At 39.1% G+C, this 27,603-nt stretch overlaps 1 protein-coding gene across 4 annotated transcripts in view; it reads left to right on the top strand.

Annotated features, from left to right (window-relative positions):
* The window catches only part of si:ch211-272n13.3 (ankyrin repeat domain-containing protein 26), a 104,290-nt gene that overhangs the window by 33,364 nt on the left and 43,323 nt on the right, over positions 1-27,603 (top strand). For 3 of the 4 annotated variants that reach the window (XM_052030650.1, XM_052030649.1, XM_052030647.1), the window contains 10 exons: positions 334-404; positions 4,294-4,384; positions 9,978-10,009; positions 10,130-10,169; positions 10,278-10,307; positions 11,237-11,560; positions 12,056-12,129; positions 17,657-17,832; positions 19,957-20,151; positions 26,281-26,308. In XM_052030650.1, coding sequence (XP_051886610.1) covers positions 334-404; positions 4,294-4,384; positions 9,978-10,009; positions 10,130-10,169; positions 10,278-10,307; positions 11,237-11,560; positions 12,056-12,129; positions 17,657-17,832; positions 19,957-20,151; positions 26,281-26,308 — 1,061 coding nt within the window. The remainder of the gene's footprint in view (positions 1-333; positions 405-4,293; positions 4,385-9,977; positions 10,010-10,129; positions 10,170-10,277; positions 10,308-11,236; positions 11,561-12,055; positions 12,130-17,656; positions 17,833-19,956; positions 20,152-26,280; positions 26,309-27,603) is intronic. The other variant, XM_052030648.1, reaches the window with a different exon arrangement.

Raw genomic sequence — 27,603 nt, 5'->3', positions numbered from 1 at the left:
TGAAACCAGAAGTCCAGGATAGTAACACTGCATTATTTCATTAGAAATTGCTGATCACATAAATTTAACATACCTGTCCTGTTCTAAAGTTGGACTCAGTCAGCAGATCCATCCCTGAATAATCTGCTGATAACCAGCATGCAGTCACTTTGCATAGTTCCACCAAATTGAAATCTCTAGTAAATTCAAAGGAATAATTCTTCAATTGTTATTTGCTGAATCCTGATGAAATAATAAGTGGTTTATGGAACTTTCATAATCAGGGGAACCAATATTTTCATCTTATTGTGTATTACCGTTTAATAGAATATTTCTTAATTCCTTGTTATGTAGACCTACTGTTGGAACTGGGGTTGGAGGAGGCAGAAGATGAAGAGAATACAGAATCTCTTAAGGATTCTGAGGTATGCTTAGTAAACCATTTTTATGTGTTTTACTTAATGCAAAGTATCTCATTTAGTTTATCTAAAATGATTGTTTTGTAATATTACGGTGTTATTGTAATTTCAAATATGTGTCATGGAGTCATAGAATCACAGAACACAAAAATAGGCCATTTGGCACCCTGAAACTATGCCAACTATCAAGCACCCATTTACACTAATCCCACTTTATTCTCCCCACATTCCCATCAATTCCCCTCAGATTCTACCACTCATATACACTCTGTAAGCAATTTACAGTGGTCAATTAATCTACCAACCTGCACAACTTGAGGATGTGGGATTAAACTGGAGCACACAGAATCCTCTAGGTCACAGAGAGAATGTGCAAACTCCACACAGGTAGCACCGGAGGTCAGAAACAAATCTGGGTTACGGGAACTGTGTGGCAGCAGCTCTACTACCTGTGCAACTGTGCAATCCTTTAAATCTTGGCATGTCAATAAATTTTAAAGAGTTTGAATTAAAGAATTAAATTAAGAATTAAAAATTTTTAAAGACACTTCTATTAATGGCCTTTCTTCAGTTTTTCATCAAAATATTAGTGAAATGTTTTGATGAAAAACTGAAGAAGGGCCACTAATAGAAGCTTAAATTTATGGAAAACCTTTTAAAATCAAAATCATTCCAGGGTGCATAGTTTTTTTAAAGAAAAGGTGCAGCTTCACACAATATAACCAAAAGCTCAAGAAATGAATCACAAGGAAGATCTTAAAGGAACACACAGAAAATCAGGAGCCTGAAGCAGGCCAGTCAGCCCCTCAAGCCTGCTTCTCCATTCAAAACATCATGACAGATATAACCTTAGCCTCAATACCAGTTTCTCATGTTCTCCCCGTACTCCTTGATCCCTTTGTCTGAAAAAAAATTTGCATCTCTGCCTGAAACGGGTGATCCTTTATTCTGAAATGGTGCCCCTAGCTCTAGATAGCACCACTAGAGAAACATCCTCTCAACATCCACCATGTCAATACCCCACAGAATCTTGCATGTTTCTCATTCTTCTTTACTTAAATGAATCTAGGCCCAACCTGCTGATTCATCATACATTACCCGTCATGCCAGAAATCAAACAAGTGAGCCTTCTCTGCACTGCCTCCAAAGTCAGCACATACTTAAATATGGAGATCAGAACTGTATGCACTGCTCCAGGTGTGGTATTACTTCTGCCCACTAGAGTTGTTCCAAAACTTTCCTGCTGTTATGTTCCATGTTGATGGAAGAAATTGATGCAAGGAAGGCCAGCATTCCATAAGCTTTCTGATTGCATGTTAACTTTTAGTGCATTGTGTACTGGGACACCCTCAGATTCCTTTGTATTACAAGATTTTGTCGATTCATATAAATAAAAATGTTCTTTTTCATTTCACCTTCCTAAGTAGATAATCTCATATTTCTCTACATTGACAATTGGCTGTCAAAAATCTTGGGAGAACAGGGCTATCGTAGGTTAATTCAAGGAAGAGTTTATGCCTAAACTGATGAGAGAAAATGAGGAGCGTTGATTGATTGGGAGTGGGATAGCGAGCATACATAATTGAAAGGGAGAGACAAAATGTAGTTATTCAGCAAGATGGCAGAAAAGCCTTGCCCATGAAGGGCAGAAATGACAAAATTAATAGTTACAGGTTCTAGAGCTGAAGCCAAAATGAAACCTGGTCTGTCTTACTGAAGATTGATTAACAAGTTTGCAAGGGAATGTGCTAAATACATAGAACATTATAGCACAGTACAGGCCTTTCAGCCCACAATGTTGTGCCGACATTTTATCCTGCTCTAAGATCTATCTAACCCTTCCTTCCCACATACCCCTCCATTTCTCTATCATCCCATGTGTCTATCTAAGAGTCTCTTAAATGTCCCTCATGTATTTGCCCCCACAACCTCTGCCGGCAGTGCTTTCCACGCACCCACCACTCTGTGTTTAAAACAAAAACACCCCTGACATCCCCCTTATATCTTCCTTCAATCACCTTAAAATTATGCCCCCTCGTGTTAGCCACTGTCGCCCTGGTGAAAAATTCTCTGACTGTCCATTCAATCTATGCCTCTTATCATCTTGTACACCTCAATCAAGTCACCTCTCATCCTCCTCCTCTCCAAAGAGAAAAGCCCTAGCTCACTTGAGCTATCCTCATAAGACATGCTCTCCAATCCGGGCAGCATCCTGGTAAATCTCCTCTACACCCTCTCTAAAGCTTCCACATCCTTCCTATAATGAGGTGACCAGAACTGAACACAATACTCCAAGCGTGGTCTAACCAGAGTTCTATAGAGCTGCAACATTATCTCACGGCTCTTGAACTCAATACCCCGACTAATGAAAGCCAACACACCATATGCCTTCTTAACAACCCTATCGATCTGCGTGGCAACCTTGAAGAATCTGTGGACGTGGACCCCAAGATCCCTCTGTTCCTCCACACTGCCAAGAGTCCTGCCATTAACCTTGTATTCTGCCTTCAAATTTGATTTCCTGAAGTGTATCACTTCACACTTTTCCGGGTTGAATTCCATCTGCCACTTCTCAGCCCAGGTCTGCATTCTATCAATATCCTGTTGTAACCTACAGCAACCTTCTACACTATCCACAACATCACCAACCTTTGCATCATCAGCCAACTTACTAACCCACCCTTCCACATCCTCATTCAAGTCATTTATAAAATTCACAAAGAGCAGGGATCCCAGAACAGGTCCCTGCGGAACACCACTGGTCACTGGCTTCCAGACAGAATACACTCCATCTACCACCACCCTCTGTCTTCTGTGGGCGAGCCAATTCTGAATCCACAAGCCAATTCTGAATTCATTGGTATCAAGTGAAGGAGGTAAAACAAATTGCTTATTTCTGTTGAGGAATTTTATTCAACCAGATATTTGGTCCAGATTTCACAATCCTTCCTTCCCCTGCACCACCGCACCCCACCAGCCCCCCCCCCCCCCCCCCCCCCACCCCAGCCCTCCCACCGTTGCAAATGGGTGAGTGCTGGTAACTTTTGGGGCTTCTCCTGCACAAGCATGGTAGATGTGAACTTAAAGCTCTACTGGTGATTTTCCAGGTACACTCTCCTGTCGGACTCTCCCTGAAGTCCATTGTCAGTGCAGGAACTAAATTTGATTTTTGCTGGGGAATCTATTCTTGGATCTCTGCCAGATCTGCAAATCTATTAATTCAAAGGGAATATTGTTGGAAAGAAAGGCAGGAATAAGTTGGGTTACTTTTCTTTTAAATTGTGTTCTTAATGTTCTAATCACCTGAAAGAAACATTGCAAATCTTTGACAGCTCTGACAGATGGCGAAGCTAATGGTACAGCTGTCAGCTTGTTCTGCCCATGTCATCCCATTGCACCTTTTGATGTCCTGCTGCCACTCAGGGACTTGTTGCTAGGCCAAACCAGGGAGTACAGGTGATAAGTGTGATAACCAGGCCCCAGTGAGAAAGGAAAATGCAGATCACTGTACACTGCACACCAACTGATATATTATGAAAGTTGTTCTTTATTGTTTACAAAGCACACCACTTTAAAACTTTTGGGAAATACAGTATCCAGTGGGCTCGCTCAATTTTCAATTCATTTATTATATTGTACTGGTTGTCTCCCTGAGGAGACTTGCAGATAGGGTCCTGGCTGATTTGTCCTTCAATTATCCCCTTCTCTTTAGAGGAAGACAATTTTTACATCACAGTGCCTCATAGTTTAAAACTCATTAACTTCCATGGCACAGCATATTGAGGTTGTATCACTGTGGGGCCATGATCAGTTGAAATTATTTTATTTATTATATTTGTATAATAATTTGTTTTAATTTTATAAATGAGAAATGATATCAAACTTTTAATTTTAGTCTGTCTCAGATGGCTCATGGAACAAATCCATTGATTTATTTGTTTCATCTGGTGTCCTGAGCCAAAGGGATATGAAGAACCAGGATGAAGGTATTTGTATTTGTTAATTTTTTTATTAAACACAACATTAACACAATCAACTTTTCTCAAAATTGAATATAATTCTTAAAATGTTATGGTGCTAAAATTCATAGTTTAAAGGACACCGTAATTGGGAGCATGTGGCTTAGGATGTCAGAGAATCAGTCATGAATTACGATTACTTTGTTTGCCACAAATGAGATAAAGTTGATTATGTTTGAGCTAATGAAATTGTCATCTACGTGAATATGTCAACTTATAGGACATCTATCATTAATAAGCTTATGTCAAATTCACTACTCAGAACACCAAAAAAATTGCATTGACAAAACATCTTTAAATTCTCAGCAGGTTGTAAAGCAAATCACAACCAGTAACAATAAGTGCTTGAGGCTGGAGGAACTTCGGCTCAGAGTTGATGAGCTGGAGTTGCAGCTACAAACACTGCTCAGCATAAGGGAGGGAGAGAGTTATGTAGACACGGTCCATCAGGAGGCAGTCACACCCCCTTAGAGCAGGTACATCTGATGTTCAGGATGCAGATAGAATGGTGACTGTCAGGGGAGGGAAGGGGAAGAAGAAGTCAGGCAGGCAGACAGAGCAGGGAACCCCGGAGGCTGTTCCCCTCAGTAACAGGTTTTCCGCCTTGGAGGCTGTTGAGGGGGATGACCTGCAAGGGCCTAGCTGCAGTAACCAGGTCTGTGGGACTGGTACTGCTGCTTCGAAGGGAAGGGTGGAAAAGAGACATGCGGTAGTGATAGGGGACTCGATAGGGAAACAGATAGGAGGTTCTGTGGCAGTGAGCATGAATCCTGGATGGTATGTTGCCTCCCAGGTGCCAGGGTCCGGGATGTCACTGATCGGGTCCACAGGATCCTTGAGTGAGAGGGAGAGCAGCCAGAAGTTGTGGTCCATGTTGGCACCAATGACATAAGAAGGGGGATGAGGTCCTGAAGAGCGAGTTCAGGGAGCTAGGCAGAAGACTGAGGAACAGGACCTCAAGGGTAGCAATTTCGGGATTGCTGCCAGTGCCACGCGATAGTGAAGGCAGGAACAGGAGGAGGTGGCAGATAAATGCGTGGCTGAGAAGTTGGTACAGGAGTGAGGGTTTTAGATTTCTGGATCATTGGGATCTCTTCTCGGGAAGGTGGGACCTGTACAGAGAGGACGGGTTACACCCAAACCAGAAGGGGGCCAATATCCTTGCGGCTAGGTTTGCTGGGGTGGTTCGGGAGGATTTAAACTAGTTTGTGAGGGGGAAGGGAACCAGAGGAGTAGGTCAGAGGAAGAAGGGGATGGAGAAAAGTTAGATGAAACAGGTAGAGAGGCTTTGGGGAAGGAGAAGCAGAATACAGGCTATAAAAGTAGTAAGGTAGATGGACTGAAGTGTGTTTACTTAAATGCAAGAAGTGTCAGGAATAAGGGAGATGAACTGAGGGCTTGGATAAGTATGGGAGACTATGATATTGTGGCTATTACTGAGACGTGGCTGAAGTCAGGGCAGGAGTGAATATTGAACATTCCTGGTTTTCGGTGTTTTAAGAGGGATAGGGAAGGGGGGGGAAGAGGAGGAGGGGTGGCGATACTGGTCAGGGACACTGTTACGGCTGTGGAAAGGATGGATGTTGTAGAAGGATCATCTCTAGAGTCCGTATGGGTGGAAGTAAGGAACAAGAAAGGAGCAGTTACTCTACTAGAAGTATTCTGTAGGCCCCCCGGTAGCAGCAGAGATATAGAGGAGCAGATTGGCAGGCAGTGTTTGGAGAGAAGCAAAAATAACAGGGTTGTTATAATGGGAGACTTCAGCTTCCCAAATATAGACTGGAACCTGCTGAGTGTCAAAGGTTTAGATGGGACAGAATTTGTTAAATGTGTCCAGGAGGGATTCCTGAGGCAGTATGTCGACAGGCCGACTAGAGGGAATGCCATGCTAGATCTAGTTTTAGGAAATGAACCGGGACAGGTAAAGGATCTATTGGTGGGTGAGCATTTGGGGGACAGTGACCATTGCTCCATAACCTTTAAAATTGTCATGGACAGGGACAGGTGCAGAGAGGACAAGAAGATATTTAATTGGGGAAGGGCAAACTATGAGGCTATAAGGAGAGAACTTGGGAGTGTAAATTGGGATGTCCTTTTTGAAGGGAAATGTACTATGGAGATGTGGTCGATGTTCAGGGATCTTATGCAGGATGTTAGGGATAAATATGTCCCGGTGAGGCAGAGAAGGAATGGCAGGGTGAAGGAACCATGGGTGACGAGAGAGGTGGAACGACTAGTTAGGGAGAAGAAGGTAGCATACATAAGGTATAAGCAGCAAAGTTCAGACAGGGCCCGTGAGGAATATAGAGTAGCAAGGAAGGAACTTAAGAAAGGGCTGAGGAGAGCTAGAAGGGGACATGAATAGGCTTTGGCTAGTAGGGTTAAGGAAAATCCCAAGGCCTTTTTCACGTACGTGAAGGGTAGGAGGATGGCTAGGGTGAAGGTAGGTCCGATTAAAGACAAAGGTGGGAGAATGTGCCTGGAGGTGGCGGAAGTGGGAGAAGTTCTCAATGAATACTTCTCTTCAGTATTCACCAAGGAGAGGGGTCTTGATGACATGGAAGGGAGTGCTGGTAAGGGTAATGTTCTCGAGGTTGTAGATATCAAGAGAGAGGATGTGTTGAAGTTGTTAAATAATATCAAGACAGATAAATCTCCGGGGCCTGACGGGATATTCCCCAGGCTGCTTCGAGAGGCGAGGGAGGAGATTGTTGAACCGCTGGTAAGGATCTTTGAGTCCTCGTTGTCCACGGGGATGGTGCCGGAGGATTGGAGGGTGGCGAATGTTGTCCCCTTGTTCAAAAAAGGTAGTAGGGATAGTCCAGGGAATTACAGACCGGTGAGTCTCACGTCTGTGGTGGGTAAGCTGTTAGAAAGGATTCTAAGGGATAGGGTCTCTGAACACCTAGAGAATCATGGACTGATTAGGGACAGCCAGCATGGCTTTGTGAAGGGAAGATCTTGCCTCGCAAGCCTGATAGAGTTCTTTGAGGAGGTGACGAGGAAGATTGCTGAGGGTAGTGCAGTGGATGTGGTCTATATGGATTTTAGTAAGGCATTTGATAAGGTTCCTTGTGGTAGGCTTCTTCAGAAGGTCAGAGGCCAAGGGATCCAGGGAAGCTTGGCTGTGTGGATTAGGAATTGGCTTGCCTGTAGAAAGCAGAGGGTTGTGGTGGAGGGAGTACCCTCGGATTGGAGGGCAGTGACCAGTGGTGTCCCGCAGGGATCGGTTTTAGGACCTCTACTTTTTGTGATATTTATAGATGACTTAGATGAGGGGGTGGAAGGCTGGGTTAGTAAGTTTGCGGACAACACTGAGATCGGCGGAGTTGTGGATAGTGTGGAGGGCTGTCGGAGCTTACAGAGGGATATTGATAGGATGCAGAGCTGGGCTGACAAGTGGCAGATGGAGTTCAATCCGGAGAAGTGTGAGGTGGTACACTTTGGAAGGACAAACTCTAGGGCAGAGTACAAGGTAAATGGCAAGGTACTTGGCAGTGTAGAGGAGCAGAGGGATCTGGGGGTTCGTATTCACAGTTCACTGAAAATTGCCTCACAGGTGGATAGAGCAGTTAAGAAGGCCTATGGGATGTTAGCTTTCATAAGTCGTGGGATTGAGTTTAAGACCTGCAAAGTGATGATGCAGCTTTACAAAACTCTAGTTAGACCACACTTAGAGTACTGTGTTCATTTCTGGTCACCGCATTATAGGAAGGATGTGGAGGTGTTGGAGAGGGTGCAGAAGAGATTTACCAGGATGCTGCCTGGATTAGAGCGTATAGAATATGAGGAGAGGCTTAAGGTGCTAGGGCTTTATTCACTGGAAAGGAGGAGGATGAGAGGAGACATGATAGAGGTATATAAAATATTGAGAGGAATAGATAGAGTAGACAGTCAGTGCCTCCTTCCCAGGGCACCAGTGCTCAAGACGAGAGGGCATGGCTTTAAGGTTATGGGTGGGAGGTTCAGGGGAGATGTCGGGGAGGTTTTTCACCCAGAGAGTGGTTGGTGGGGTGGTGGTGGAGGCAGATACATTGGACAGGTTCAAGAGTTTGTTGGATAGGCATATGGAGGAATGTGAGATAGAGGGATATGCGGGAGGAAAGGGTTAGATAGTGTGAGGGTGGTTTGATGGACGGCACAACATGGTGGGCCGAAGGGCCTGTTTTGTGCTGTATGGTTCTATGGTTTATTTTTGAATGTATTTACTGGATAAGCAAATTGAGTACCTAGCGTGATTCTGCCTCCACCACCCTTTCAAACAGTGAGCTACAGACCCCCAACACATCCTTTATGTCCTGCCAGTATTTGATATCCCAAAATGCATTACCTCACATTTGTCTGGACTAAATTCCATCTGCCACCACACCGCCTAACTTTCCAGCTGATCTGTGTTCCTCTGTATCCTTAGACAACCTTTGCTACTTATGACTCCCATCAATTTTTGTGTCATTAGCAAACTTACTAATCAGACCACCTACATTCTCATCCAAGTCATTTATATATGACAAACAACAAAGTTCCCAGTAATGGTTTCGTTACTGTGCCCTGTGTACCCTGTGGTACACCACTAGTTACAGACTGCCAGTCAGAAAAACAAACTTTCATCACTACTATCTGCCTCTCCAAGCCAATTTTGAATCCAGTTTGCCAATACATCTCAGATCCCATGTGCTTTAACTCGCCAGACTAACCTACCATCTGAACCTAGTTAGAAGCATAGCAAAAGTCCATGCATACCACGTCTACCACCTTGTCTTCAACAATTTTTTCAGTTGCTTCCTTAAAAAAAAAACTCAAGTTATATTTGTGAGGCATGATTTCCCTTGCACAGAACCATGCTGACTCTCCCAAATCAGTTCCTGCCTTTCCATAAATCCTGATGCTCAGAATTTTTTCCAATAATTTTCCTACTACTGGTGCAAGGCTCACTGTCTTCCAGCACTTGGTCCATCCACCATTCTCCCAGGCAGTGTATTCCAGCTACTTGGCACTCTCTAGGTGAAAAAGGTCCCCCTTAAATGACCTCTAAATTTCTTTGTCCTCTAGTTTAATCTACCTCTTGTATGGGGAATAGTTTCCTCCAATCTTGTATGCTGTAGAATACAGGCCGTCCCTGGATTACGAGCGCCTGACTTATGGACACACGAGTTCCCATAATAATAAATTCAAAAGTCTGATGTACATGTATACATTCATTCCTACAAACAGCAAAATTAGTTTCCTCTCTCCACTTTTAGTAATTCTTTATCGGTCTCATATGCTTTTAATGTCATTCATTACAATATTGTGGAGGTATGATTACCATTTCAAGTGATTTTTGTATACTTTTCCAACTTGTGGACAAAATCGACTTATGGATGTCTGTAAAAACGGGACCCATTTGTTACCCAGGGACAGCCTGTATGCTACAGTCAACGTGCAGCATATTTCTTGAGAAGTGATGCATGCCAGCATAAGCCTATGTAATTATCATCAACTAAAATGTTTGTTCAAATCAGTGAACTGATTCAGATTTTCACTTGGTAGTAGTAATTATGTATCTGTTTATTATTCTCAGTAGAATCAATGAAAGTGAATACCACATCACAGGTAATTAATATTTATATTTAATTATTAGGGGTTCAGAGCAATTTTCATATGATTTGCCAATGAAAATATTATTATCCCATTTGTGCTTTTTTTTAAATTAATGATTCTGTTTCTTTCAAGCCACCATTATCAAAATTCACAGAAGATAAGCGGACTTCAGGTATAAGTTAATCATTGTTGGGCTCTATTTTTAAGAAAAAAGTAACAGTAACTTTGTATTTTTTTCCTTCTAGAGAAAACCTCTAATTTTTTTCTGATTTAATTGCAGAGGTCTTAACTAAAGCACGTGATAGTGAAGGTAATTCCCACCAATCTTAGTATGACATTTTCATTACCACATATTATTACAAATAAAAAGCAGAAAATGCTTGGACCTACTTGGGTCAGCCAGCAACACTTTCAAGAAAGTAGGAAAACATAGGGTAGTCAGCCTATTACCTATAGGGTAGCCAGTAATTGGTTATTGGGGAAAATGTTGGAATCCATTATTAAGGAGGTAATTGAAAAATATTCAGAAATATAAGACAATCAGAGTCAACGTGATGTTATGAAATTTAATGGAGTTTACTAAGAATGTAACAAATAGAATAGATAAAGGAAAACCAGTAAATGTAGTGTATTGGATTTCCAGAAAGCACCTGATAAAGTGTCACAGGAGGTTACAGCACAAGATTGCATGGTGTTGGGGGTAATGTACTTGCATGTAAAGCTGATTGGCTAGCAAACAGGAAGCAGAGAGTTGAAATAAATGGATCATTTTCAGTTCGGCAATCACTAACTAGTGGGGTGCACAAGGATTAATACTTGAGACCACAACTATTTACAATTTATTATAATGACTTGGATGAAGGGCCATATTTGCTGCTGATGCAAATATAGGTGGGTTAGGAAATTGAGGACATAAAGAGCCATGTGCAGTAAACTTTTTATGTGACACCTTATCAAATGCCTTCTGGAAATCCAATTCCAAAGTGATATAGGTGGGTTAAGTGAGTGAGCAAGAAGTTGGCTGGATGAAATATAATGTGGGAAAATGTGAGGTATTCCACTAGGGAAGGAAGAATGAAAAAGCAAGTTACTACATATTTAAAAACAAAAGTGCAAACCTTTTACTACACAGTAATTTGTACATTATTTCCTCAATTCTAGTAGCACATTTATAACTTTTGGCTGAATGTTTCAGTGGTCACATTTTGACAATAAAATATGGATTTTTTTTATATATAGATGACTCAGACTGGGACTCTGAAAGTGCTTCTATTAAAAATGAATCAGCTGCTGAATTTAATTCTACGCCATGTGAAAATCAAATTAGAAAAATTGGCAAATTGGCTCTCCAGTCACCAAATGAAGAATTGTCCAATACAAACTTCCTAATAAACAAACCAAAATCAGAATCTGAGACTGCTTGTGTCTTCAAATCACTGCAGTCTGAAGGCTCAGCTGATTCAATGAAAACTAGGTTGTCTTCATATTCTTCGACGCAAAATCAAGTTGCTCCTGAACTTCAGCTTGGAAATTATATAAATGCCGGAAGGAACCAAGAAAATGGTATGTTTAATCCATCAGTTTCATTTTTTTCACTCTGCTGTAGGCAATAGTTATTCTCAAATACAAACCTGTATATTATATTTATTGCTTTTTTTGCATGGTTAATTTTTCATCACAATAACTCAAGGTCACAAATCTTTGTGTATTACTGATGTGAGGAAAGCTTAAATAGATTCCGGGTCTGTCTATTTTCCTAAATAATGATAGAATTTTTAAAGAGCTCAGGCACAATGCATGGATGCCCAAAGCACTATTAAAGTTGTACTTGGAATGCATGAAACTATAGAACTGAATAAAGTAACCAAACTATAGTTCTCTTAAGATAATTGAGTGTATGATGTTTGATAGCAATGGCTGAATAATAATGCAACGTTACCCAGAAGACTGTCCCCGTAATCTCAAATATTTGCAGTCTGTGGTAGGAATAAATAGGCAAAGATTTTAAAAGTGCACTTCTATTGTTATTAATGTAATAATTTTTAAATATGTCTGCAGTTTGTAAATGGCAGATGTCTCCAACTGAGAATGGAGATAATGAAAAAGGAAAGAATTATGAACAGGAAAATGAGGTGAGATACTAATATATACGATAGTAAGTTCATTAGCTTTCAATTCAAGCAAAAGTGATTGTGTATTTTAAAATTAAATATTTTTTAAAAATGCGCACATACACATTTAAAAACTCTTTAATTTTTTTAATATTCATTTTTGTATGTGGGCTTTGCCAGCAAGGCTAACATTTATTTTGTATTGCTAATTGCCCTCTAAAAGGTGGTGGTAAGATGTCACCTTGAACTGCTGCAGTTCTTCTCATGAAGGTATTTCCATAGTGCTATTGAGCAGGATGTTCCAGGATTTAACCCAGCCGGTAAAATATTTCCCAGTCAGGATGGTGCATGATTTAGAGGTGAACTAGCAAGTGTTCTCTTGCACCCCCTGCCCTTGTCCTTAATGGTAGAGGTCATGGTCTTGGGAGGTGGTGTCAGAGCAGCCTGTGTGAGTAACTGCAATATATTTTATAGATGGTACACTGTGCACCAGAGGTGAAGGAAATAAATGTTTAGGGTGGTTGATGGAGTTCTAATGAAGCAGGCTGGTTTATCCTGGATTGCACTGAGCTTCTTGAGAGTTGTTCGTGCTGTGCTACTTCAGGCAAGTAGAAAATATCCCATCAGATTCCTGATTTGTGCCTTGTAGGCCAGGGATGTCAGGAGGTGAGTCATTCACCACAGGATGCCGAGCTTTTGAGTCGCTGTTGTAGCTAATGTATTTATGTGACTGGTGCAGTTGAGTTTTTGGACAATGGTGACCCTCTGATGTTGATGGTGGGAACTTGTGATAGCAAGACCATTAAACATCAAGGATAAATGGTTAGGTTCTTTCTCGTTGGAAGTACCCATCACTTGCCACTTATCAGCCCGTGCCTAAATGTTGTAAATGTTTTGTTGCATGTAGATGTGGGCTGCTTCATTTACTGAGAGGTTGTGAAAGAAATAAAACATTGTGCATTCATTAGCTGGTTGAGCTGAGGATATTGCCTTGAGGAACTCGTGCACTGATGTTCTGGGGTTGGAATGATTGATCTCTGACAACCACAGTCATCATCCTTTGTATGAGTTCTGACTTGATTGATGTGTTTTCCCTTTGATGCCCAGTGACTTCTGTTTCACTAGGTGCCTTGATGTCAAGGGCAGTCACTATACCTCACCTCGGGAATTCAGCTATTTGGTTCATGTTTGGACTGCAATGAAGTTTTTGGTGAGCAAGTACGATTTGATAGCTCAGTCAATGAAGGCTTCTATCACTTTAATAGTAAACCGATTGCATGTAAGTTTAGCTGGATTGGATTTGCCCTGCTTTGTGTGAATGGGATATATACCTGAGCAACTGTCCACATTGTCAGGTAGAAGCTAGTGTACCTTGCTATGCAACAGCTTGGCTAAGGGGACAGTTTCTTCTGGAGTGCAGGTCTTTCAATATTGTAGCTGGGAATTTGTCTAATCTTTTACCCTTTGCTGTATCCACCACTCTCAGCTATTTCTTGATATTACATGGAGCAAATCAAATTGGCTGGAGACCATCTTCTGTGATGATGGCGATCATCGGAGTGACTGAGATGTTCCGATAGTGATTGACAGATGCAGTTTAATTTTACTTAACTGATCTGATAATTGAAATGCAAATTTTGAGAAGGTTCTTATTATATAGTTTTGACCAAATCTCTATTTTCATTTCAAAATGAATAAATGAACTTTGTTTTTTAAGCATTTAAATCAAACAGAAGATATATAATTACAAGCATACAAGTTAATAGTAGGAATAGGCAACTTAGCTCCTCAAGTCTGCTCTGTCATTTCTTTCTTCCTTCTTAGCCAGTACCTTAGGATCAAGGATGACTTGCTTCCACTCTGATTTTGTGAGCTCCAATGTGGCCAATAAGGCCATTGTGAGAACAACAGACTCTCTTACAAATGAGATAGGAGATTAATAATGTGGTGGTGGGTGGTTTTTGAGGTGGTGGGCCCATTCCTCTATTTACACTAGGCTTCTTTATGCTATCGAGCTTCTCAATACCAACCAAATGCTCTTTCTCCACCTTGAGATGTCATGGATCGGGGATCCTCAGAATTGGTGTGTGGATGTTCTACTTTGAGCATATCCTTGAACCTTTTCCTTTGTCCTTTTGATAATCTCCTCTCGTGACAACTCAAAATTAAGTGTGTATTTCAGGAGTCTGGTGTTGGGCATGCAAGTAATATAGCCTGTCCAGTGAAACTAACTGATTGTAATTAAGTCAACTTACTAGAGATGTTGGCCTGGGAGACTCCTTTGGTTTTGGTTTGCCTATCCTCCAAATGGATTTGGAGAATTTTGCAGATTCAGTGTTGGTACCATCTTTCTCGTGCCTTGGGATGCCTGTTGTAGGTACAAAATTACAAAAGTAATTCTGGTCAGCACTCACCTAACATTGAAGTATTTATACTTGTTTGTGTTCAAAGGTAGTCTTCCCTTTCTGATTCAAGGTCAGAACAAGGCACAATTGTTGTGAATCAATATCATGCAATTTTTTTCTTTACTTCCATAATTGTTAACTCAGTGTACAACTTTTAAAAAAGTGATCAGGGTGTATATTTTTTCTATTTAAGTGCATTGTTGGCTTTTGTTATTATAATCCTGACCTCTCTTTAACTGTTTCACATGCTTTCGGAAGGATAACCATATTTTCAGAACAGCCAGTATCAGTTGCAAACTGTCTACTGAACACCTACGATCTGAGAATGAAACTGGTAAAGAAGTTTTGCTTTTACACCAGGAAGCAGAAGAAATGGACCTGAACGAGGAGCCCGACTTGACCAATAGTGACAACAGTGCTGAGGTGGTGCGGGTAGAGGAAAATGATATAGGGGCCAAGGAAGATCAATATGTCAAAGTTCAGGCAGAAGAGGACAAAAAAACATCTCATCTGGAAATTCTGACAGCTGAGCTGAAACAAAGGTTTGAAGAAATTCGGTGCAACAAAAACGGTGCAGTTATTCTGGAAATTTCGGAAGGTTGTTCTGGAAGCAACTCAAGTAGTGAATTTAATGAAGATATTGTAATTGCGCCTTCAGAGAATAATGAAATTACTGTTTTAGAGGAAGAATTAGAAGAAGAGAACGTAAATAATGACGATGACCATGGAGTACTTCATCTGCTTAACAAGCAGGAGGAATCAGAAGGTTTTACCGTGGAGCCAAGAGATGAGCAGCAAACACTCAAACTGTACGAGTCCAAACCAGTGGAAAATAATGGTGAAAACAGGTTGGCGCACACTTGTGCACTTAAGGAAGGTAGTGAAAAACAGGAGTTAAACTGGGAAACAGTTAAAGAACATATTATAAAAATAATGGAATCATCCACTGTAAAGAAAGAAGGAAATGATGGTGCTGGTTACTCTTCTGACTTAGAATCTAACGAAGACAGTGACTTTCATAAAGTGGAGTCTAGTGCTGATAACAATACATCTTCTATCAAAAAATCTGCTTCTTTAGGAAAAGCTTCAAAGCAGACTACAGAATTAGTAGAATTTTTATCCACCAGAAATGAAGATTTAATGTCCAAGTGTTTCCCTCATCTTGATGCAAGATGTTTTGAGTCGCCAGATTTGAAATGTAATCCAAGAGCTCTCCAGCTCGCCTCTGTGGTAGCTGCTAAACCTTACTTAGATGAAGAATTAGAGGAAGATGTACAACATTTTAAGAATGAGGTAGGAATGCTGAAAGTAGTGTTCCTGGCTTTGGAGAGAAAGAAAGTACAGCTGGAGAAAGAGGTAGAAGTTTCCCTAATAATCCTCCATGATGTGTGTAAGTTTTGCCTGAGCCATTTTGCCTCATTTCAACTGCTTTGAAAAGTAGTGTGCATAAAACTGTAGGTTTCCAGGTGACATGTGAATTTTTAATGCTTATTTTCTTATGATTCGTTGCGCCAATTGCCTTCAGGTAGAACAAAATATATTTCCTTTTTCAGTGGTATAAGTTTTTCATAGTTGGGTCTATTAAGTATGATTTACATTGAACTGAATTATAATAAATAGAATGTGGTGAAAATACACTATTTGATCTGGTGTATGCTACTCAACCACTTCTGGATAACTTTATTTTCTTTTGAGACACTATTAATATTGCCACAGCAAGTCAACCGTGCCAGAATTAAAGATTGTGTTGCCAAATATTTAACTATATTCTGTTTTACTAAAATAAAGTGAGCTGCATTCCTCATCTATAAGTATTACAATAAAATAACTTCATTGTATCACTCTAAGAAAATATTACAAAATATTTTGCAGTATGCAGACAACATGATGCATGTCACTTCAATTAACTCAAAAAAAATCTAATTAACGCATCCTTTTAAGTAATGAAAGTTTGGTATGAAAAGGAACTTGCGTAAGAAATTGTGGCAAGAATTTAGCACGTCAGGCCTCATGATTGATCCAACCATGGCCTCAACTTCACTTTTCTGATTAGTTTCAATACTCCATAGCTTCCCAAAAGTTTGAACATTGATTCATCTTGGCATTAAATATGCTTACTGACAGTTTCTACAGCTCTCTCAGGTAGAGAATTCCAAAGACTCTCAACCCTATGAGAGAAAAAATTCCTCTTTATCATAGTCTCAGGAAAAGAGTTGCCCATTTAAGACTATGTCCCTAGCTCTAGATTGAACTCCCTGGGACAACATCCTCTCAGCATCTATCTTGTCAAGGACCCTTAGATATATTATGTTTCAATAAGTTAATTTCTTATTCTTATTAACTCAATAGTCCATGGCCAATCTATTTGATTTTCCCTTGTATAAAATAATCACTTTATCCCAATAATCAATTTAGCGAACTTTCTCTGCACTTTCTCAGAATTTCCTTCCTTAAATAAGGAAATCAAAAGTGTTTGCAGTACATCAGGTATGGTCTCACCAAAATCCTGGGCAGTTTCAGCAAAACCTACCTACTGTTGTAATCATCTTCCTTATGATTAAAATGTGTACTTTTGAAATGAGTTTTTCTGTTTTGTACATCTTGATGAATCCATTTTGTACACTTGACATGCTACTTGTGTTTACAGCTTTGCAGCCATTTAACCTTTTAATTACTGTTTAATAAAATAAATGTTAATTCCTATTTTTGTTTAATCTAATCCTTCATTTCAGGATAAATAACAAAATGCACAGAAGCAGTCTGGCTTGCTCTTTTATTAATTAAATTGTTGATGCCTTTTGGTTTATGTATATAGAAGTGTTCTCAGCTTGGGAGACCTCAAATTACTATAACCCAGTCAAAAAATAGAGAATGGTTAGATTTTTTAATGTACTCATAACAGAGTTGATGAGGAAAAAGGCAATATATTTATTATACACTGAACAAAGTAAAATGTTTTGTTTTGAATGAGTATCTTGTTGATGAGAATGTTTTGCTGATTGCAAATTGCAGTAAATTTGTGGATCTAATCTTTGAGGACAATTGCAAATACAATTACATGACTTTTAGCGATGTATTAAATATTGATTTTTGGCAACTGAATATGATTCTGTTAATCAGTAAACCTTATTTTTTATTTTCAGATTACAGTAGCAAAAGTAAAGCAAATGCTGCAACAAAATAATGAAGTAGAATTGAAATTGGGAAAGGGAGATAGTTCCACACAGTTGCAGCCCAGTTTAATGACAAGTGTGCATAAGGAGACACCAGCAGAAACCTTCCTTAATAAAGACAGAACAGGAAGTTCTCATTTTAAAGGGTAAGTTAATTGCTGTATATGCTTTGATGACTTGGTAAATGTATCAAGAGTATTTTCATTTAGCACAAAAAAATGGAGCTTAAAATGGATAAGATAAGATATCTTTATTAGTCACATGTACATCGAAACACAGAGTAATATGCATTTTTTGCATAGAGTGTTCTGGGGGCAGCCCGCAAGTGTCACCACGCTTCCGGCGCCAACATAGCATGCCCACAACTTCCTAACCTGTACATTTTTGGAAAATGGGAGGAAACCAGAGCACCCGGAGGAAACCCACGCAGACACAGGGAGAACGTACAAACTCCTTACAGACAGCGGCCAGAATTGAACCTGGGTCGCTGGTGCTGTAAAGCGTCACGCTAACCGCAACACTACTGTGCCTGCAAACTAAAGCTAATTGCTTAACTACTGAAAATATTGCTTTAAGAATACTACTGAAAATTGTCTCTACAGTTCATCTATCATGTTTTTACTAAATTAACAAAAATTGTCTCATGGATTCACCAGGAAGACAGATTTGTATGAGATACATTTTTTATTTATATAACAAATGTATAATGCAATAGTATAATGCAATTCATGACAAACATGGTGTTTAAAGATGCAAGTTAAAATAATCTTACAAGCATTGACGTACTTTTAATTGTATTTGCATACAATTTCAAAGTTTCAAATGTTCATCCTTTCAGTCCAAAATCCAAGTCTAAACTGGTTATGTGGCATAAATCGGGAAACTTGTAGGTTGATTAGTGGATGCTTTTAGAAATATTAAATAAATAGATTGAAATCACTTATGGAGAAAACAATAATGCTTAGAAATGAGATTCAAAAAAGAAAAGAAATTCTAGAAAGAGAAAAAAAAACTTTAGGTTCTGGAACAACACTGAACAAATTAAAAGTTTATTTTTTTATCTTTTCTTAGCAATATAAGCTTAATATTGCTGAAGATAGAATTCTTTCCAGGCACTACTGTCACCATCAAGTTTTCTCAAACCGGTTACACCTTTATCCAGATTCGGAGGAAAATTCACACACAAGGCCCGAATATGCCCCAACCCCATACAATTTTACTAGTCACCACAATAATTTTACATACCTTGATTCCTGCTAAGCATATTCCTGCAAATGATCAGGCAACAGTCATAATTTTGTATATCCAGATCTATGTGTCTTACAAGTTTGAATATATCATTGCATGCATGTATGTTATTCCAATAACTTTACTAGGAGCTGGAAAATATTTTAAATGTAGAATTTGTTTAGAATGTGTCAGTTTTTAATTTACTAATTAATTAGATATGTATGCTTCCTATTGATTTCTTTTAAATTGTTTCCTGATTTTTCTTTTTCTGCTTTTATTTGGTTACTCCAGCTTCTGCCTTCTATACTACCACAATATATCCTTCAGGAATGACTGGAGGGAATATTCTCTCCAAGATTCTGCTCCCGTGACACTTACATATGTATCCCAGTAACGTAGTCAACAAAAGTATTCAGCCATTGATAGAAAATTTCAAAAGTGTACTTGTCCCGCCTTCCACATGTCCTAATGGCTGCTCTCAATTCCATGCACCACATACTAATGTGACTGGATCCAGACTTCAGACTTCATTTTACAGTTTGGTCCTGGGATATTACAATATCTATCCAATGTCCTTCACTTCATGCACATTTTGCAGATTACATTTCACGGTTTCAGAGAACTAAAAAGTATTACATGTTCATAATAAATGAAACAGTTGTGTATAATTTTCATGATTAGCAGAACTCCATTTTTAATTGGACAAGAGAAATGTTACACTATAAATGGAGAAAATCCACTTAATAAACTATTCAGAGTTTACATAAATAGTTATTTATCATTTACTACTTTTATTTTGGATCAAACTACAGCTACAACACGTTATTGCTTCAAATATATCGTTTCAGATAATGACTAGTGTTCATGCATATATTACACCTCCCCACAAAACTCGGTGCTGGAGCAACATCAAACTGTTCTCAATGTATTGAAACTTTAAATTGCAAACTGTGCTTCCTGCTCTGTCCCTATTAATCCAAGAACAGCAATATGGTACATTCACTTGAGTATGTATGTGAGTTAAATATTTTCATTTAAAGGAATAACTTGGGCTCAAATGAGGAGAATTATGAAAATCATCAACATAATCAGACAAAGCAAGCTGATCAAGAGTTGAAAAGCATTGAATTGAAAAACATTGAGAGGCTGCTCAGACTACAGCAAGTGTCTGCAATGAATGCCTTATCTGCCTTTGATGATAGTACTGCAAGTGAAATGTCCCAAGATGAAGAGAGGTACTTAATTATTTATATTTTAAACATTCATGCTCAAAATTGGACATTCCAATGCTGAAATTCCTGTTTTGGCAAATGTTGTCACTTTATCAATGTTTACTACATTTCTGAAAATTTTTGTACAAAAATGAATAATGGCAAAAATGCCTTCATGTGCAAATCTTGGAATCTCACATATAATAACATACTATTAAAAAAACTTGAATGTTATAAGACATTTCCCAGTTGTTTAATCAGTTTAATGTAAAGGAAGATTTTGCAGTGTCAGAAAAATACATCTTGAAAAATATTGTCCAAAAACATTTCATACAGTGTTGATTGGTGCAGTAGATATTGGTATATTAACTTTTGGAGCAGGAGGACAGGATAAGACTTGACCCTGCCAAGATTTTAGAAAGCTTGAATCTAGTATCAGGAACTGCAGTGAACAGGGGATTTAGCATTAGATTTTCTTGTATTATAATGAACAGGTTTTAGCTGAGCAATGTGGTGCTATTTGAGAAGTTTTGCCTACACTAATATTGTTTGGGGATAAAATCTGCTATTTGTGCCCAGTCTGATCTGTGTATGACTCCAGACCCACCTCGTGTGTTGACTCTTAAAGATCCTATGAAATCGCCTTTCAAGTCACTCAGTTGAAGGACAATTACATATGGCCTTGCCAGTGATGCCTAGATCTGGAAAATGGTGGGGGGAAAACAACTCATAGCCTCCAGGGTCAACTAACCATCTACACAAGTATAAATGGCTTAAAAAGGCATCATCCTTTGTCATGTTGGGTTCTGATGAAGAGTCTTCAACCTAAAATGTTAACTCTGTTTCTCTTCCCACATACAAGGCTTAATCTGAGTATTTCCAGCATTTCCTGTTTTGATTTTAGATTTCTAGCATCTGCAGATTTTTTTTTAATTTTCACTCTATTGAATTTTCTTTTAGCTTGAACAAAATACAGAAAATGCTGAATATCTGAAATAAATGCAGAAGTTGCTTGGAACATTCAATGTGATCCAGCAGCATTGGTGGCGAAAGAAAAAAGGTTAATATTTCAAATAAATGACCGAAAGAAGTTTGGGATAAAACCAGTCTCAGTTAAGATGCAGGGCAAGAGAAGAGGAGAGAAAACAACAAGAGGCTCCATGAAAGATGGAAGACAGAAAGAAGTAGAGTTAAAGAAGTTGTTCAATATAAAAATAAGTTTAGCCAGGCAGATGGTGGCGGTAATGGGGCAAGATTGGCCTCCATTTCAATCAAGGGACATTGGCCCATTCTGGTGGAGGATGAATGTGAAGAGGGATTGAATTCCATGATTCTGCCTTTTAAAAATTCCAGCTTTTCTATTCCGTCGCAAAATTGAAGTGCCCTTTGCCCGGTGTTGTACCTCACCCAAGAAATCCTTAAAGTCCTTCTGAAATTGTGATGCGTAGAAGTTTGTATACATACTTCAGCTGAAACTTAACCAGTGCTCTATAAACATTTAGCATAACTTTCTCCTTTACTTATTTATGAAGCTCTGTATCCTAACTTTCAAAATTTGAAGTATGTGCCTCTGTTTCCCTACCCCTCTTTTTAAAGTTTTACCTGAGTTTCTATTAATTTCCTTTATTCTTTTATCCAGCCATTTCTTTGTATTGTATTTCACAGCCATGTGTTATCCTATTTTATCAATCCGATTATCTTCCAGAAGTCTGCTTAGAAATTATGCTATATAGTATATGATTAAAAATAGTAATTGTAATACCAAAAATAATTCTAATACCAACCTCTGGGGGACCACTATACACCTATCTATACACAGTTCAGCACCATTCTCTGCATTTCAGCTTCTGGCCAGGTGTAAACTGCCAGAGGTCCTTTAATCCCTTGGGCTAGATGTGTGTTACTGCATGTCCCAGGGAGTTTGCGTCAATTCATTCTGATTATAACCTAATTTGATATAGTTCTTTAAAATGGGTGGGTGATGGCTAGCTCCTGGAAGATATAGCCAATATTTTTCAGACTGAACAAATATGCTTAAATTAACTAATACTGTTATTCTAAAACAAAGCAAATGCTGGAAATTCTCAGCAGGTCAGGCTGCATCTGTGGGAAGAGAAACATAGTTAATGTTTCAGGTCGAAGACCTTCCTCAGAACTGGGAAGGAAGCAAAAGCAGCTTGTCAAGCTGCAGGGAGAGTTGGGGAGGCGATGTCTCTGAGAGTAAAATGAGGTGATCGTGGGGATAAGCTGTAAACAATGTTTCTCATCAGTGAGTGAATGGGAGCAGTAAGAGAGTAAGAACATAGACAAAAAAACATGGACAAAAGAATGTAGGAGTTGCAAAATGCAGAGCAGCAAGACTTGCCTGGCATATCCTCCACTCCCAGATCAAAATAAAACAAGGTAATATCATACTTGGATGACTGATAACAGAAATCTAGTCACCTGAAGTTGTAGAATTCAAATTTAACCCAGAAGGCTGCATCATGCCCAGACTGAAGATGAGGTGCTGTCCTCAAGCTTGCACTAGGCCTCATTATGACAGTACAGGAGGCCACAGAGCGATGGGTCAGAGTTGGAGTGGGGTTCCTGTACTGTTACAGTGGTAAATATAGAACCCTTTGAAAGGATGTGAGAAAGGAGGCAAACCAGTCAGTTTCACCTTGGTAGTGGGAACCTTTCAGAAACAATAATCAGGAAAAAAGTAAGATCCAGTACAATTTGTTAAAGGTAACATATTTATTACAGTGTTTGCTGGAACTAATGTCATCACTCTTCAAGGAGGACATGAAGATCTGAAAGGGTATGGAAAGCGTTTACTCAGATTGTCCTAATGCAGGGTCTCAACTCTAAACATCAGCCATTCCTCTGCTTCCACAGATGCTGCCTAATCTACTGAGTTCTTCCAGTAGTTTGTTTTTTGTTGCAGATTCCAGCATCTTTCAGTCTTTTGTGTCTCCTACTCAGATTGTTTGAGGGATGAAAGATTGCATCCAAGTTTAAACTCAAGAAGGTGGGGTTGTTCATCTCAGAATAAAGATATGCCAGAGATGTACAAGAGCACAAAAGAGGGGATAAATAGATAGAATAAAGAGAAGCCATTTCCATACATCACCGTGGCGGCATGGTAGTATAGCGGTTAGCGTGACGCTATTACAGCGCCAGCGATCTGGGTTCGATTCTCGTCACTGTCTGTAAGGAGTTTGTACGTTCTCCCGTGTCTGCGTGGGTTTCCTCCCACATTGCAAAGACGTACGGGTAGGTTAATTTGGGTTTAAAATGGGCGGCGCGGACTCGTTGGGCCGGAAGGGCCTGTTACCATGCTGTAAATAAAATTCTTAAAAAGTTTAAAAATTTATAAGTGGACTATGCAAGGACAAGGGCATGCATGTTACATTGAAAGTGATGGTCAAAATGTATAGTGGTTGGGGAGTGAGAAAGGAATGGTAGGTTGTGAGGAATTTTTCTTTTACAATAATTATAATCTAAAATTCATTTGCCTGTAAGGTGAGTGGGAGTAGGGTCAATAAGGGCTTTCAAAAGGCAATTGGTTAGGCACAAGGGAAAATAACATAAGATCAGAGTGAAAGAATAGGTAGTGAGTCTATGATTCTAAATCTGGATAAGACCCTTTTTTATTATTTTCACCATATATCACTGCAGCCTGCAAAGACCCTAATGATCTCGCTCTCAACCATGATGCCTATCTAAGCTAATCCCATTTGCCTGCATTGGCCCCGCATCCCTCTGTTCCTTTCCTATCCAAATATCCTATCAATGCCTCTAATAATCTTATCAACCTCAGCTTCTATGCTCTAGTGAGAATAAACCCAGCCTATCAAATCTCTTTTTAACTAAAGCCCTCTATTCCAGGCAACATCTTGGTAAATCTCTTCTGCAGTGAATGTTGCTTTTTAAGATTCTGGTGCAACTGATATATTTTCTTGCTCTTAATCCAATGTGCATTATTATTGTGGTTTAATATATATGTGTACCCTGTCAATGAATGTAACATGCAATATAGTATTTATTACATTATATAGATAAATTGAAGATGCCCTTCTGATTTCCAAACACTGGTATACACAATCTAGGTCTATGGTTGCTTCTATAGAATTTATAATGCTTTACTCACTAGTTATATATACAAGTTATATTACTTGTTTGCCTTTAAACCTAATACTGAGAGTAAATGTAGGGTGATTTAGATCAGGAAAATTGTTTTCTGCAAAACATAGACATAAGAGATTCTACAGATGCTGGAATCCGGAGCAACACACACACAATGCTTGAGGAACTCAGAAGGTCAGGCAGCATCTATTGGAGAGAAATAAACAGTTCTCTGCAAAACATGTTCTCTCTTGAAATGGAAGTTATAGACTTAATTTTCCTCTTACTACCTGCTCCATTTTGGGCAGATTTTTTGTTAGGAAATTTGTTTTCTGCACAATATTCCATCACATTGCATGTGCTCTATAAAACATTTTCTTGCATTTTTCCCAGAAATTATGGTAATTAAATACCCTGTGACGCCAAAAGTGTTATTTTCCAATTGTTTTTTTTTGTGTTACCATCAAATTTACTAGTTGTGCAACAGCAGGTGAACTGGTTATTGATGAAACAATACTCAACGTTGTTCAAATGTGGATGTTAACACAAACTAGAATTTTATCATTAATTATATAAATTATTAATAATAGAGAAAGAATTGAAGAATTTAGCAGATGTTGCTGAGCACAATTTCATACAGAAGTACACAAGAAATGGCAGTATTTGCCTGAAGTTATATTGAGTATTTAAAGTAGCAAAACTTCTGAAGCATAAGAAAGAGTAACCAATGAGAGATGCCTTAGAAGGAGAGGGAGTGTAGGGTGGCTAAAGGGACTTGGGAGAGGTATTTCCAGTGAATTGCCGGCTAAAAGAATTACCTCCAGTGTCTGGGTAAAGAAAGATGTGTAAGAAAATTTCATTGTGCATGGAAGGGGGAAGAATTGTAAAAGGTTAATGATTAAGGATGGGTGAAAATAGTGTGAAGTACTTCAATACAAGGAGCGTATTTTAAATTTGATGTGCTGAGAGAAAAAAAGTGCAGGTGACAGCTTTGCAAGCAATCAAAGTTTTCTTTTAAATCCATTTGTGATAGTCGTGTGTCACAAGTGACATACAATATGCCTTGCCATTTAGGATTGGGTCAACACTTAACAGTCAATGTTGAGGTCCACAAGTGGTAAGGCTGTGGTTGGTATGTATATCAGCAATGAGTGTGGGTGGCTTGCTGCTGGCAACAAGCTCTTATCCATAGTTATTATATCCCATAAAAGATAGATATTTGAGGGTGATAAGTTTGCTTGTTCAACTCCTATTTTTATATGTATTGAGATACCAAATAGCATTTTGCATTAATAAAGCAGTCTGATTCTTGGACCAAATAATTGATTAAAAACTGCCTAAACTTTCAATATATAAAATGAAACAAAAGTAATTTAAAGTTTAACACTCAATTCTCTTAAGTGTGTGTGCTTTTAGCTCCAATTTATGCTAGATCCATTTGGTCCTTTGAATGCTTTTTATTTCTGCAGGACGCATTCCAAACTTTGTCTCCTCTGCTTAACTAGGGCCCTTCATCACTGGTCAGATTCTTCACATGCTCAGTTATATGGTTAATCCTTGAAACAAGATTTTCATTATGGCTTTGAGCCATTCTGTAACACAGACGTGCACTGTTGTATTAACAATGTATTGTAAAATTTATATGATTTGCATCATTTGGTAGAAGTAGAGGTAGGTTAGAGGGTTATTAATCCAGCTGTATATTATTTCATTGCCATTGATTAAACCTGTGCAGAAATTAAATGCATGATTGGCATTTAAGAAATAAATGAATTTGGATCATTTTCTTTAAATTGTATGAATCTCCCTATGGGGGAAACCAAAGTTTAATAATTTTATAACCTAGGTTTTTGCATTCAAGTCTCTGGAAAGAGATAAGAACTTAAAATCTTCTGATTCAGGTGAGGGTGCTGTCACCCGGGCATGGTTGACTCATTTTTGAATTAAATAACTTGAACTATTATTTAGCAACATGTTTTCTATTGATGCTATCACCTACAAATATAATGTTCATTATTGTTTTGTTCTTCAAATTTTTTTCAGAGCTTGCAAAGCATCTTCAAGTAAAACGGTAATTTTTTAAAATCAAATGATATACTTAATTTAAAGTTGCAGAAACATGGTACTAATTGCTTGTATGATAACTAATTCTTGTGTATTTATACCCTAGCCAGCAACCTGAGAGTGATTGCTGTCAAACTTAGTGCACTTGAGAAATTGATATATATCATGAGTGCTACATGGGTGGGTGGGGGTGATTTGAACTAATAGGATGGGGGGGAATGGAAAATAGAACAGGTAAGTCCAGTGGAAAGAGAAGACAGACAGGTGGGGAAGCATGAGAGGGCTGATGAGTTTAACTGTATTTACCTTAATGGATATGCTGACAGCATGGATCAGCACATGGTTATAAGATTATATGATGATAATATTGTTGCAGTCACAGAAAACATGGCTGAGGGAAGGGCAGGAATGGCAGCTCAATGTTCTGGAATATAGACATTTCAGGCATGACGTGGGTGGGGGTATACAAAGTGGGAGGGGATGTTGTAACCATGGTTCGGTAAGTTTCAAGGCAGTCATGGCAAAAGATAAGGTTGGTCCTAAAGTTACAGTCTTACATTGGGGGAGGGCTGATTTCAATAGTATAAGGCAGGACCTGGTGAAAGTAAGTTGGGAACAGCTGCTCGAGGGGAAAAACAAGACCCAATATATGGGAGGCGTTTAAAGACAAGATGGTAAAAGTTCAGAGTCAGTATGTCCCTGTGAGGGTAAGAAGTAAAGGTGGTAAGATTAGGGAACCTTGGTTAACAAAGGAAATTGAAGGTTTCATCAGAAATAAGAAGGAAGTATGTGTCAGAACTAGGTATTTGGTATCGAGTGAGTCCTTTGAGGTTGATAGGGGATGTAGGAGAGAAGTTAGAGGGGCAAAAAGAGGATATAAAATGGCCTTGGTAAGCAGGATTAAGGAGAATCCCAAAACATTAGAAGCAAGAGGGTAGCGAGGGAAAGAGTAAGACCCTTCAGGGATGAAAAGACGCCAGGAGATGTATACAGGATGCTAAATGAATCTCTCTCATTGGTATTCACCAGGGAGAAGGATGTGCAGGATGGAGAGTTATGAGAGGCATACACTGATATACTGGAACATATCTGTGTCAGGAAGGAGAAAGTCCCTGACGGGATCTCTCTAAGGGTACCTTAGGAAGCAAGGGAGGAGATTGCTGGGACTATAAAGGAGAATTTTGCATCTTGGCCATGGGTGAGGTACCATAAGACTGGAGGAAAGCTGATTCAAAACAGAGCAGTAAAGATAAGCTAGAATACTACAGGCTAGTGAGCCTTGCATCAATAGTAAGGAGGGAA

This window comes from Pristis pectinata, chromosome 15 (assembly GCF_009764475.1).
Source record: "Pristis pectinata isolate sPriPec2 chromosome 15, sPriPec2.1.pri, whole genome shotgun sequence".
In the NCBI taxonomy this organism is placed as follows: Eukaryota; Metazoa; Chordata; class Chondrichthyes; order Rhinopristiformes; family Pristidae; genus Pristis; species Pristis pectinata.
The sequence above is the reverse complement of the archived record's forward strand: the minus strand, read 5'-3'. Positions and strand labels throughout refer to the sequence as shown.